The 13,869-nt window shown below is 36.4% G+C and overlaps 1 protein-coding gene across 1 annotated transcript in view; it reads left to right on the top strand.

Annotated features, from left to right (window-relative positions):
• USH2A (usherin) overlaps positions 1–13,869 on the top strand; it is a gene marked incomplete at its 3' end in the record, with an annotated part of 395,140 nt that overhangs the window by 269,670 nt on the left and 111,601 nt on the right. The window contains exons 40-42 of the mRNA XM_082757605.1: positions 41–669; positions 10,614–10,948; positions 13,231–13,353. Coding sequence (XP_082613731.1) covers positions 41–669; positions 10,614–10,948; positions 13,231–13,353 — 1,087 coding nt within the window. The remainder of the gene's footprint in view (positions 1–40; positions 670–10,613; positions 10,949–13,230; positions 13,354–13,869) is intronic.

The raw sequence follows: 13,869 nt of genomic DNA, 5'->3' as shown, positions 1-13,869 counted from the left end.
GACTGTTAGTAATTTTTCTTTCCCTTCTTTTCTGTTACAGAACCTGGACCTTTGGATCCACCGCTTGTACTGAATGTTACGTCAAGGGCAGCAAGCATCACCTGGCAGCATCCTTTAAAGAAAAATGGCATTATCACTCATTATAATATTTACCAAAATGGCCAACTGCATGCTACAGTGCTAGGAGATAGCTCTAATTGCACTGTAGAGGACTTGCATCCTTACACTCTCTATGTGTTTCAGGTAGAAGGATGCACATCTAAAGGATGCTCTCTTTCACCCAAGACTCCATCAATCCATACTCTTCCAGATGCACCTGAAGGCATTTATGCTCCAGGGCTGTATTCTGATACTCCAACCTCTGTGGTTATATCCTGGCAACCACCTGCTTACCCGAATGGTTTGGTGGAAAACCTTACAATAGAAAGGAGGGTAAAAGGGACAGAACAAATATCAACTGTGGTGACTCTCCCTCTTAGTCAGTCCATGAGCTATATTGACCAGAGTACTGCTCTGAGCCCTTGGCAGAAATTTGAATACAGGATACTTATGAACACTCTTCATGGAGGGATGAACAGCAGTGTATGGTCAGAAGTTACCACTCGACCATCAAGACCTGCTGGTGTTCAGCCACCTGATGCAGAAGTGCTGGGACCGCATTCAGTTAAGGTAGGAGTAATTTTCATCACTTTGTGGCTTTAACAGGTTTCCCCTGTAGCAATGGTGTATTTAAGAGAGACATCCATGGGCTGAGCCAATGGATTTCTTTGCTGCGGGGGTAGCTAAATGCTTAGTGCCTGTCCTTTGGCTCAAAAGCATTAAATTCCTTTCCATTTTTCCTTTACACCAGCATCTTGTCATTATGCTCCAGATCATTTTTTTCTTTATACACCTGACTTAGTTTAAATATTAAACTTGATTCTTACCCTTAAGTTCCTATTAAGAACAGAAAATGACCTACTGCCTTCCCCAAAATTTCAAGGTTTCATTAAAATGCTAAGAAGTAACAAGAATTTTAATGTAATTAAGTCTCATATATAACTATCAGATTTTTTAAAATAGCTCATGAAGAAAAAATAGCATTATTGTTCTCCTGATTTACGAAAAAATAGTCTTACAGGACTACCTAGGAAGTTTTCAATTATTTGCATCGTTCTGTAGGGAATGAACTCTAGAGGACAGGATAACTACCATTGTTTTGGCTTGCATACAAACTTCATTCAAGGGAAATTAGTGTAACCAAACAAGAGGGATTTTTGTAGCTTAGAAGCCTCTTTTGTGTAAATACACACATGCTTCCATGGATTCAGACTTGTACTAATGCCAAAAGTATTGGTACAGTAGCTTGCTCAACAGAGCACAAAACAAAGGACATTTGCATAAGATTGAAGTTCATCTGTTTGATTTATTATTTTTCGTATACATTGTATTTTCAAAAAGTAAACATAGAGTGGTTGTTACCAATGTAGTCTAAGTAGTTTAAGGGTATGAATCCGAGCAGTAAAGCAATCCTGATTTTTTGCTTTGTTCACATGTAACATTAAGCTATGAAAAAAGCCACTCACCATTAGATAATAAAAATTCCTGAGCTCTTAAAATTGTTTTAATGTCTAAGGAATTGCTTGTTACCTCCACATTAATGGCAAATGAGTTCAGTATGAGTACAATGGTTACCGTAAGAATTAATAATGATCGACCACTACTAATTGTGATGAATCGCCAGACTGCTTATTGGAGATTTGGGCTATCTACATCTAGGACTCTGCACTCCATATTTCTGTAGATATATCTTAATATCTACCATGATTTATAGCAAAGTATATTTCATGGATTTACCAGAAGAACTAATGCCGAGTAAACATTAGTTCAATTTTTTAGTTCAATTGTTGCTGAGTAAAAATTAGTTCAATTGCATGCTTACACACGTCCACATTTTATTACATGAGATTTTATACATTGGCTTTATTTTTTGTGATCTATTTGAGCACAGAAAAGAAGTCATTGCAACCTTTAATGCTTCAGTTAATGTGATAAGAGCATAATAATTGCATATCTTTCCCATATTTATTTATTTATTTATTTATTTATTTATTTATTTATTTTTTCTCCAAGTGCAATCAACACTCAATCCCAATTATAAAAGCCCGTGAGTTATCAGTGGCTTTGTCAGTCTTTACTGGGTGTCTTTTCTTGAGATCAGAGGTGTGTGCTGTAAATTTATTGTCTTTTGCTCAGTTCCAAGATTAAGTAATCTACCCATACTGAATGTCAATTTGATCATTTATTTTTGTGAAACCTGAAATCAGGCAGCTCTGTCTCCATTCTGTAACAATTTAATTTCAATTAAACAATGCTTTTCAAATTTTGTTTTTCAATTTCTGTTTCAATTAAACAATGCTTTTCGATTTTTGTTTTTAGTCTGTTAAGAATAATTTCTATCGAAGATACTGAAGCTTGGATGTTTTTATTTCCAAAACTTGGTTTTATGGTTCATTTTACTTGATTTTAAATCTTTAGGATAAAATATTCAAAATAATTAAAGGTGGCAGCATTTAATAGAGAAAAGTGACTTATTTGGACACCTTTCCAAATATACTGTCTTCTGAGTATCTGTCTTGTAGTGAAAATTCTCTTTCTCAGTGTACCAAATATTGGTATCTTTTGCCAATGCTCACATAAATTCTTCTAACTCATCTAGCATTTTATTTAATTTAGTTTTGTTTATTTATTTTTGTTTAATATGATACTTATCATAATTTCAGGGGAAGGGGTGCCCAAAAATACCCTAGAGGACTAATGAGAATACTTGTTAAAATTTCTGTGCATTCCATGGATGATACATTATTTCACTTCTGATTTCTAAGGTTTGAAGTCTTTGTAAAAAGTCTTAGGATTTCTCTTACTTTTCCAGGACAGCAGAGGCTTTTAGCTTTTTTATTCTTATATTATTAATATCATTCATGATATTTTCAAAAAGCTGAAATACGGTTATCAGTCCAGAAGCGTTCACTGTACTACATAACTGAAGAGATAATGACAAGGGCTTGTTGTACCCAATGGTTTTCTCGCCTTCTGCTTGTTTGCAGATGGGAGCACCAAAGGAAATGACTGGGATTTCACCTTACTTGTTAGTCTTCTTGTGGGTCAAATGGATTAGCTTGCTAGCAGACGAGTTTTTTCTTTCTCTTACATTTTATTGCAAGTTCCTAAGGCTCAGAAAGCACCCAGTGGGTATTGCCATGAGGTTGAGGCTGTGTTGTGGCTTCTATGACTGTTCTGTGGTAGAAGAACATGAAAATAATTAAGTAGCATCCATTTTAAAACATTTGCTTCTTTTTGCCCTATGCTTTCAAACTAGAGGGGAGATCTGAAAAGCTGCTCTGCAAGGCCCTGGTGTGTCTTCACCCCAGACAGCTGGTAGTTTCCCAGACAGAATGAAGTTTCATAGGAAGAATGTCACTTGCTGGTTGGAATTTTTTGTATGTGGAAATAGAATGGATCTGATTTGGGACTGCTTTATGTTGCTGACTTTAAACTTTGAGGAGTCCCAGAAAGGCAGACTTTCTCTCCTGTGTAGCCTACTATCAAATCAAATTTGTGGAGCCTGTGCTGTAAAATGCTCTCATCTTATTCAGTATCTACAACAGTAAATCTTAAGCAGAGAATACAAAATAAGCCATCTCTTCAGAAAGGAGCCACCATCGGAGTTTAATTACCTCTTGCCCTAGAGAAAGCTGCCCTTCCAGGTTAGCAGAGAAAGTACTGGAAGGGCACCGTGGGAAAGATTAGCAAGAGGCTGCTTTACCAAGCCAGGGTTGCAAATCAATAGAGGCTTTCAGTTGTCACTGCAACCAATCCCTAAACCATGAGCGCAAATATTTACTTATACTGAAAACAGAGAGAATTTATTAAAAGAGAGGGAGAGAGAGAGAGGGAGAGAGAAACATATTTCCATTCTTTTATTTAGTCATAGAATCAATATAAATGATTTGAGGATGTGAAGAATTCAAAGCACTCCGGGATAGTACTCACTTGAGTATACAGCTTATTTTCCTAGACCAAAGCTTTCACTCTGCAAGGAGGAAAATATCAGCACAGCAGGTCAATCTTGGCATAAACACTTTCTTATGTGTATGTTGTCCTTTAGCATTCTATTTTAATCAGAATGGACCGGTATCTCTCAATAACATTTAACTTGCTTTCTTTTGTGCAACAGAAAGTGTATAGCTGTTGATAATTTTTAAAGTACCCAATTCTGTGACACCTGCATGATATTTTTTAATATTTGCTAAATTGATAATGTTCATGGTAGCAGAGTATACTGCGCAATAAACTGCTTTTGTGGCTGATTAAATGCCAAAGTGAAGTGGAGGTATTCAGCAACTGCAAAAGCCGTTTATTTAGTATATGCCAATGCCATGAACATTATTCCTGTTACACAAGATTTGCTATACCCTAATGTACAGAAGTATAAAAGAAATTGTTTCCTTTTCTTGTGAGGGTTGCAATTGCTGTGCTGCTTCAATCTCACACTTCACACTGATACGACATTCGGGAATGTAGCTAGGTTGAATGCCTTGAGAAAGAGGCTGGTTTACAAAATGAATAATTATTTGAAGGAGTTCTTTGTGTAGGAAAAGCATTATGTGGCTGGGTATGCTGAACTAAATTAACTGTAGTATGGAAATTATCCAACTTTGGCCATGTAACTTTAGATAGGAAGTCTTTAGATAGGAAGTCTTCTTCTTGCTGTGGTTCTCCCTTGAGGGCTTTGGCCTGGGGAAGACAGCTGTAATCTTGATTATTGGCTTAACTGGGGACTTGCTGATGTATGTTTGTCTGTACTGTTCTCCCTCGCCGACCAATGCCGCCACCCAGACCACTGACAGGCAGGAAGCTGCAGCTATTTTCTGTCTTTCTTTACATAACTTTTTCAAATGTGGCACAACCTTTACTTAACCCTGATGTTTCTCTCAAGGGGAACGAGAATTTTTCTTCTTGGTGCTCAGGTAGGTGATAAGAGAATGATTTCCTCCTGATTGGATTACATAAGTACTTTATTGGCATATAATTCTTGTGCCACGGCATTCCTTCATGATAATATCAGTTACAGAAATTTCTTTCAATTTAATTAGATAGAAAATAAGAAAAAAATAATTAAAAATATGATTTCATTGACTTCTCTCTTAAAGTATGTTATATATGCTGTCAGAAATGCGGTGTAACTGTTTCTGTAGCACCAAACTGTCATTCTTCTTTCTAATTTCTTTTGTTGCATGTTGATTTCATATCATGTCATTCATTTTGTAAGGATTACTTCTGTTTCCTAAGTATTTTCCCATGACTTTGCTGACTGAGGAAGGGTTGCAGGCTTTGATTTCCATTGTCATTTGTGTTTGCTTTTACCCTTGGAGGTGACAGTTGCTTACCTTACAGTTCACCTGCTATTCTGTTCTTTGTGTAGAAGCAGCTGCAGCAAAGACAGATAGTATTCCAGCCTGCAGATTGAGCAATGTCTTCAGTTTGCAGTCCATAAGATGTTCAAGAGATGCAGTCTGCAACTTTTCTTTACAGAAGATTATCATTTATTGCTACAGAGTGATAAATTTTCTAGTAGCTGTTTCTCAGATTTGACTACTAAATTACATCAAGTGAGGAAACAAAATTAACAAGGCTCTATTTTTATAGTTGTCTTCTGTCCTTCTGACAGTGGACTGCTAGATACCTTTTGCTCTGCAAACAGGCTAGGACTGCAAAGCCCAAAAGAAAGATTCCAGTTGTATGGATGCCACTTACACATTTAAACCAAGAATGAAATAGCTTTAGTTAATTTGAGTATCATCCATGAAAAGAAAGATGTTTGCTTTACCCATTTACCCACTTCCCATAGAATTACAGTTACAGATACATGTTCTGGACTTGCTTTTGTCTCACACTTTACTGTCTGCTGTCCTGTGAAGTTGCTTCTGATGACAGAACAATGGATGCTACTGAAATAACTCCATGGGCACTGGTTCTGGTGACTAACACAGGGGTGATCCTTTAGCATTTTAGCTCTGTGGTAAAGCATGATGCTGTTAAAATCCTTCCTCTCCTCTCTTCCAGTTTAAACTCCTGGTCCTTTGCTATTTCATCCTCAAAATGCCTCAAACTACAGTTACCTAAGAACATCACAGCATCACATATCAAGATATATCAACATATCAAGATATATCAACATATATGAAGAACATAATTTTGTGAAAATGAACAACCCTAATATCTAGGCTTTGTATATAATACAACTCTAATATCTAGGCTAAATGGAGATGCAAGAAGGACAAATAGCAGCTTCATTTTGGGGAGAAAAAAAAAAAGTTTGGACTTTATTCACTTCTGTTCCAGTTTTATGCAGGTGTGCCTAGTGCACTGGGGAAATTGTTTAGGAGCGATCAATCCTTGTGTGAAGATTGCCTTGTAATGCTGCTAAGGTCAGTGAGACCTTGGTTTATTTGCCACATTAAGTGCTGCTTGAGCGACTTAGGTACACCAACACCCGTAGGAACAGCCTTAACTTGCACACCAGAGGTTCTCCATGTTTTAGGGTTGTGATTTCTTGCACAGCTTGCTCATTTGGTGCAGATCATACTGTGGAGTGAACTAATCAGGGTTTCATCAGCATATCCCCCTCCCTTTCATAGAGCTTAAGAAGTTTTTCTAGTAGCAATCTGTTACTGCAAACCTGATTGTACAGTTCTTCTGTGGTAGTGTTTGCTGAAGCTGAATACAATTCATCTGCAAAGTCTATGAGAGTAATTATCATTGACCTCTGTCAGGTTTTGCTCTTCTATTATGATACTGGCTCTTAGCTGAGTTCTAGTATAATTTCTGTGAGGCCAGATAAGAACTTATGAGGAAATTCATCTTTTTTTTTTTTTTTTTTTTTTTTATTATTTTGGATGCAATCCAGCAGTGGCTAGAAATCAGAATTTGGGGTACCAAATCCTTCTTTTCAGTTTTGCTTCTTTATGTAACATAACTTAGTCTGGAATTTAGTCTATTCATCTGTAAAAATGGAATCATGATACTTGCAATTTGAGACTTATAACGTGCTTGGAGACCAACGGTGAAAAGGTCTCAGTAGTGTGTTTATTACATTCTGTTTGTAGATGTTACAAGCAGTAGCAAGGAGAAACTAGAATAAAATGAAGCCAAACATGCTGATTTAAAAGCAAACTGTTGAAACCAGGCCTGAACTATTAAAATAGTTATGTGTCCATGCCTCTCTTATCATAGCTCAGAATTAAATTGCATGGTTCCAACTGCTGCCAAAAAAAAAAAAAAAAAAAAAAAAAAAAAAAAAAAGAGAGAGAGAAAGAAAAAGATATACAAGGTTATAGCTGTTTAATAGGGGGAAAATGGCTAATTTCTATCTCTTTAAATTTTGTGGTGGAGAAAATAAGGTACTTTGATCTTTAAATGACAGCTTCCAGAGTCATTACATTGAATCAGTTAATCTCTCCCAGTAGTTACCTTATTCTCTCTTCCTCATGGGCATCCTCTTTCATGGTCTCAGTGCTGAGCTTCAAATCAGTGAACAAACTGTTACTGCTTCCAACACAGCCTGTCTAGTGAGCTTTCCTGCTTTCATGCATTGCCAAGCTCTTACCTCAAACCTTGGCACATCAAAGTGGAGAAGAGGTCTAGCAGTGCCACATGTGTTAACCAGGCAGGCTCCATCATCTTCATTCACACTGTATGGGTTAGGCAATCCTAACCTTGACCTGTCAGTGAAGTTAAGAGGCAACAAACAGCCTTCCTTCTGTAAGAGAGAGAAACTTGTTGGAGACTGCATGTCCTGTCACTCCAAGGTAACATATGTAATTCAAAGGAGGTCAAGTGACCAGTGACTGTGAGAATCCTTGGTCATCCTTTTATCTAGTTTAAAAAACATACCAAAGCTATAACTGATCTACATGTCTTTGTATAATATGTCCATGCCCAGATACTTTGCATTTCTGTGTTATCATGCTACTGATTAAAAATTCTTTATTCAGCTTGGCTTTTAATTCTCTCAGAAAAAAAATAATACTAATAAGAGAATTTCCCCAGTGTAAGCCGCATGCACTAGGAGGTGCTTTATCTGTTAGTGCACAACAAAGGCTCTAAAGTAACATGTGGCAGGTTTTTGTTTGTTTGTTTTGTTTTGTTTTCAGGCTTTAGTAGCTAGTTCAGTGGCAGTATCAGACTCACAAACTGAGGTTCTGGAGCAGTGTCTGTTCTGACAATGTTATAAATCTATTCCTTTATGTGAAGTGGTTACAGTATAAAGTGAATCTTGTGCAAAGTAATTTTGTGTTGGTAGATGTGAAAGTTGGGTATCTAAAATGTAACCCTACTAAAAAATAATTCTTCCTCCCTCCCAGGGAGGTAATAAGGTGAACAGTTTTAGACAGCTTTCTCTTCTGTGAGGGTAATACAAAGAATGTTCCAAAGTATTTGACAAGCACTTCTTTTATTAGAAAACTTGCATTAAGCAACAAGTAACAGGGTTTTTCCTACTGTTAATGACAAAGTTTACTGTATTAATACTCAGGAAAAAAAAAAAGGGGGGGGGGGGGCAAAAAACCACAACCACCTCTAACAACAACAACAACGAAAATATATTATCTTTAGTCACACTTGCTTCAGTGAGGCAGAATTTTGGAACAGGTTCTACACCTCAAAAAAGAGTAATGTAATAATTGTCGCAGAAATGTGTGTTTTACTGTGATGTGTTAGACCTGAAAGTATCCTTTGCTTCTTTCAGCACCTTCAAGGATAGTCCCTGCAAACGTGACCCATGCACACTTCCCTCTATGACATATAAAATGCATCTTGTCAGTGTGTGTAGTATGGCTGCAATAAAATCACCATGACTGGGAAATTTACCTGAAACTTACTTGTCTGAATGCTTTCTAATTGCACATGAAAACAAAATTTCCTGTTCTAATAATCCACTCTTCTCTGTTTTCTAAACTTACAATCACATCACATGAACTACTTCAAAACAAGAGTTGTGCTCAATGTCTATGAGAACAGTGCAGGAGTTGCTTCCTACTTTTATTCATAGTACTTTATTTGTTTGATCATGATTTGGGGCCAGAAGTAACGGAAGTCTGAATATAGCATTTGATAATTAGCCAGAGCTAAGCCTTTCCTATGTGAGCACCAATAATCTTGTTTGTGCTGTCTTTACTAAAGATCACCCTGTTTCTAATTCTCTGTTTAATTGTATTCCAGATTCTGTTATCAAAATCCTTCAGCTTTCTTCAGTACTTTGCTGCCAGGTTTCTTGCAAGTCCTGACAGCCTAAGAGGTCCTTCTGTACTTAAGATATAACACTTCCTAATCCCCAACGGTCCTTTAGAAATCATATTTTTAAAATCAAGCTTCTCTGTTTCCATGGCCACATGTGAATATAAGTTTTTAAAGATACTGCCTTTGGAGACTGGAGAGAATTAATGAAAATGTTCAACCTAAAGTATTTTGGTATTGCTATTTACCACTTCAATGTTATATTGGTTACTTTTATTCTTCACATATATTAATCTAGGTGTTGTCTGCTTCTATGTTCTTTGCATTGTTGGATTCAATCCTTAAGTAACCTGTGCCTAGGAGGAAAGAGGCAGCAGTTGTTATAGATGAGTGGGTCAAGAAAAGAAAAAGAGTCACAGGGTTAGCAAAGGAAAACTGCTATACCTCCTTCACAGAGAGTTCTATAGGATAGAGGACTAATAACTGCTATTATACAAACTTTATGAAACTTTGAGTTTCTTAATACAGTTACATGTTCTCATTGTGTCAGTCTGAAATCCCCTCTGTCATGATACAGTGGTTAAAAGATATTTATTTTTTTTTTAATTGCACTTTATCACAGTTTATAGTACAATGAGTATGATTTCTCACTGGAATTGATAAGAATAATATATAGAATAAAATGCATTTGAAAAAAGAATAAATCAAAACAAAACCATAGTAAGCATAGCAGCATAAGCATTCTCAAAATAATTTCATAATTCTAAAAATGGAAAAAAATGTCTGTTATTCTTGATAGTTACCAGTTTAATTTATAACTGAAAAATAAAAGGGAAAAAGGAAATTTCATCATGTAAAAAGTGTGTATAGTCTTGGCTCTCATAGGAGCTAATGCAATTACGCATTTCTGAAAATTATGCAAATACTAAATAAGATTTCTTTTTACTCTGCCAGTAATAGATGAGCACACCAGGCAATACAATGTAAGCAAAGAAATGACAGTGTTATTAATGATGAACAATGTATTTTTGCTAATGTATCAGAACACCTCACAGACTTTAGAGTACTCCAGTTTTACTGGTGAAGCTCAGTAGTATATTTTCAAAGGCCACAACTGTTACTGCAACTCTCATTAAAAATAAGGTTAGATTTCTAACTGAAATCCCTTTAAAAATCAAATCTCAGATACCTGGGAAAGGTCATTCTCAAGGTCTGTCTTGGTGATGAAATAAAAGAAGTCCATCTTGAGATCACGACTGTGACTGTTTATAGCACGTTGTGCTTGTATTTCTGCATTCTGACTGTAAGTCCATTGTTTATGTTTTCTCCTCCTTCAGGTCTCGTGGAAACCACCTCTGATACAGAATGGTGAAATCCTTAACTATGAGATTCGCATGCCTGATCCACGAATTGTCATTGCTGGAAATACTTCATCAATGTTAAGTCATGTGGTGACTAATCTTATACCTTACACAAACTACTCAGTTACTCTAATAGCTTGTACTGGAGGTGATGGCTTTCTAGGAGGCTGCACTGAGAGTTTACCTACCAGCGTAACTACACCTTCAACAGTTCCTCAGGGCGTTAGTCCATTGTCTGTGACGCCGATCAGTGAGTCCTTTATCGCCTTATCTTGGCAACCACCGCTAAGGCCAAATGGTCCTCATCTGAGGTAAGCTTTTAGTTGCAGATGAGATGACAGTTTTCTTCTCCATACCTAAGTCTGATTTAGAAAATGCTGAGCAATGCAAACTTGATGATGTGATCTCAGTTTCTCCTGACCTTCTGAAGCTGTTTAGGGTTCAAAAGTACATGAGTAGACTTAACAGAAATTGGAGATAGAGCAGGGTGAACTTTGAATTATTTTGAATTTAAGAAGACAGGATTATTTAGAGTACCTGTGGCATCTGTGCTGTGGAACTTACTTTTCAGAACACGTTCAAGAATCCTCTGAGTTTTTCAGACTGGTGCTGTCTGAAGAGCCAGAAGGAACAAGCTCAGGATCTTTGCAAAGGCATAGCTGTTTTGGGCTGTAGGATCAGCCACTTTCTGGTGCTGAGCTCAAGCAGCACATTTCACTAGTGAAATGGCAAGAAAAGCAATACTCTGCATGGGCTAGTCCAGATAAAGCAAAAGTGACCATTTGGTAGTGTGATTAAAAAAAAAAAAAAAAAAAAAAAAAAAAGATTAAGAAGCTGTAAATGTGAGAGTTCATGAGAAAGTTAAAGAAGTTAACAGGTTAACAGAAGCTACAGGTTCTTAGTCAGAGCTGAAAATGGGAAAATGGGAACAGGAAGAAAGTATTTGGTACAGCAGGCTGGATTTCTCCACAGGTACTGGAATAAAGCATCTCTGAGAGTTGCATAGAACAATGGGATGGGGATCTTGGCTTGAGTCTATTGATTACTGAGTGTGTGTGTGTGTGTAAAAAAAAACAAACAAAAAAATGGATTTGAGTGCATGAAGATTTGGAAAGATATGTTTATCTTTATACATTTATGCATAATTTTTAGAAGTCTAATCCTTCAACCAAGTGCTTTAAGGTATTGTGAAACATTGTGCATGGACTTACATCTCTGCAGGCCGTATGTGCTGGCTAGTAGCTCTCTTCTAAGTATATCAGTTGGTTCAATAATTATCTTGTAATTCTTGAATTCTTGTAATGCTGTTTCAGTTGCCTCTATTATACCTCTGTAGCTTGACTCTTCAGGCTTAATTAGGGCACAATACATCTGAATAAAGTGATTGTTCTAAAGAGGAAAAAAAAATGAAAGTTTTTGAAAAGCAGTCTCTGTTATTCTGGAGTTAACAACATGACCATTTTACCATAGATTACTCAAGTAATTCAGCACGACCTACATTTGCAGACTTCATTTCCTTCATGGTGTGCCATGCTGCCCTCAACAAGAAGAACCACGGAAGCAGCTGCTCTGTACAGCATGATAGAGCAAGAAGTCTGCTACTCTGCAAGCAGAGTAGCAGCAGCAGCTGCCAGTGGGGGTGATTTACACATGATCACCATTCAATGTTTAAAAAGATTTTGATGTTTTACATGGCTTGTCTATGAATTACATTAGAATATGCTAGGGCTATTCCTAATAATATTGTAATATTCTGTCTTTGGGTTCTTTTGACCACTGATGAACCACTTGTGAAGTTGTGTTTGGGGTGTAAAGTAACCTGAATATTTTGATGAAGTTGCAGTTCAATTATTTTTTATTTGATTTCTGAGGTTATGTTTCCAGCTGATACAATGATAATTTTGTATATCATCACTAAGGTCAGTGACACAGTGCTTGTTTGTACCTCTTGAGGGTTATTTCCCCAAATTAAGGGGGACAGTTAGCTGGAAGTCACATGTCCTAGTTTCCATGGAGCATAGAAAGGCTCAGCTCTCTTGTAGGAGAATTTCTCAGCTGATTTATCCTTTTGAAGCAAAAACTAACCACTGAATGCAGTACCTATTAAATACTTCAGTAATATGGGGTCTCAGATCCAGAATGATACTGCCCAATGTTTCTTCGTCAGACTGGAGATGATCTTGCTACTGTAACAAAGCTATATATGTCAGTATATTTGCAAGAGACATTGTCATTACGTATTCTGGAACAGTCTGTGCATATCAGGAGGCATGAGTCAAGTCTCTATAAGACACTGTGCCTGGGCCATTTGGACTTGATGTTGATAGCATTTCCACAAGGTAAAATCTGTGAATTATTAAATACCTTTATTCTTTCAAATAAAACTGCTCATTTTCCATTTTCAAAGTAGTTTAAGTAACTCAATGTTTTAAATAATGGAATACTAAAAAGAATGTTTATCTCAGAAAGTTTACAGCTGTGAAAACAAAATAATGTGTGGCTTTAAATTTTTTTTTTTTTTTTTTTTTTTTTTTTTTTTGTGTAATAACATTAGTTGAGATAATCCTGGTGTTCTGCTTGTCTTTTGTGTTAGATATGAGCTCCTGAGACGTAAAATCCAGCAACCACTTGCATCAAATCCCCCTGAAGATTTAAATCTGTGGCACAATATTTACTCAGGAACTCAGTGGTTTTATGAAGATAAGGGTCTTAGCAGGTGAGATTACAAAAACTATAAAAACAAATGCTGGCATTTTGTATAGTGTATGTTTAATAGTTCAAAGTATTTCTTGTGTCTTTATGTAGTGAACATATTAATTATGTAATGAAATATTTTTGTCACCATCTTTGCTATTAATCATTCTAATATGCAGGGATTTACTATTACTCTGACATTCTTGACTGTCATGTATTGTATTGCTTTAAAAAGCAAATGAAAATGGAGGTCATCGAAATTTTAACACTGACATACTCATGTAACAAACCATTTACACATATGTGTACATACACCCTAGATGTGTACATATGCCTAGATTTGGCAAAATCATAGCACAGGCAAAATGACTGAGAAGTCCTATTTGCAATACATTTGAAACTTGGTTTCAACACTGCTTTTGTTACCAGTTAACTTAACGATTGCCTTAATATCTCCAAATGCAGGGAGAGTATTTAATGCACTTTCAGCAGATCTAATTTAAGGTCAGCTTTGTGTTAGCTTCATTATAGTTAAATG

The sequence above is a fragment of the Aythya marila genome, assembly GCF_965140915.1.
Source record: "Aythya marila genome assembly, chromosome: 3".
Lineage (NCBI taxonomy): Eukaryota > Metazoa > Chordata > Aves > Anseriformes > Anatidae > Aythya > Aythya marila.
The sequence above is the reverse complement of the archived record's forward strand: the minus strand, read 5'-3'. Positions and strand labels throughout refer to the sequence as shown.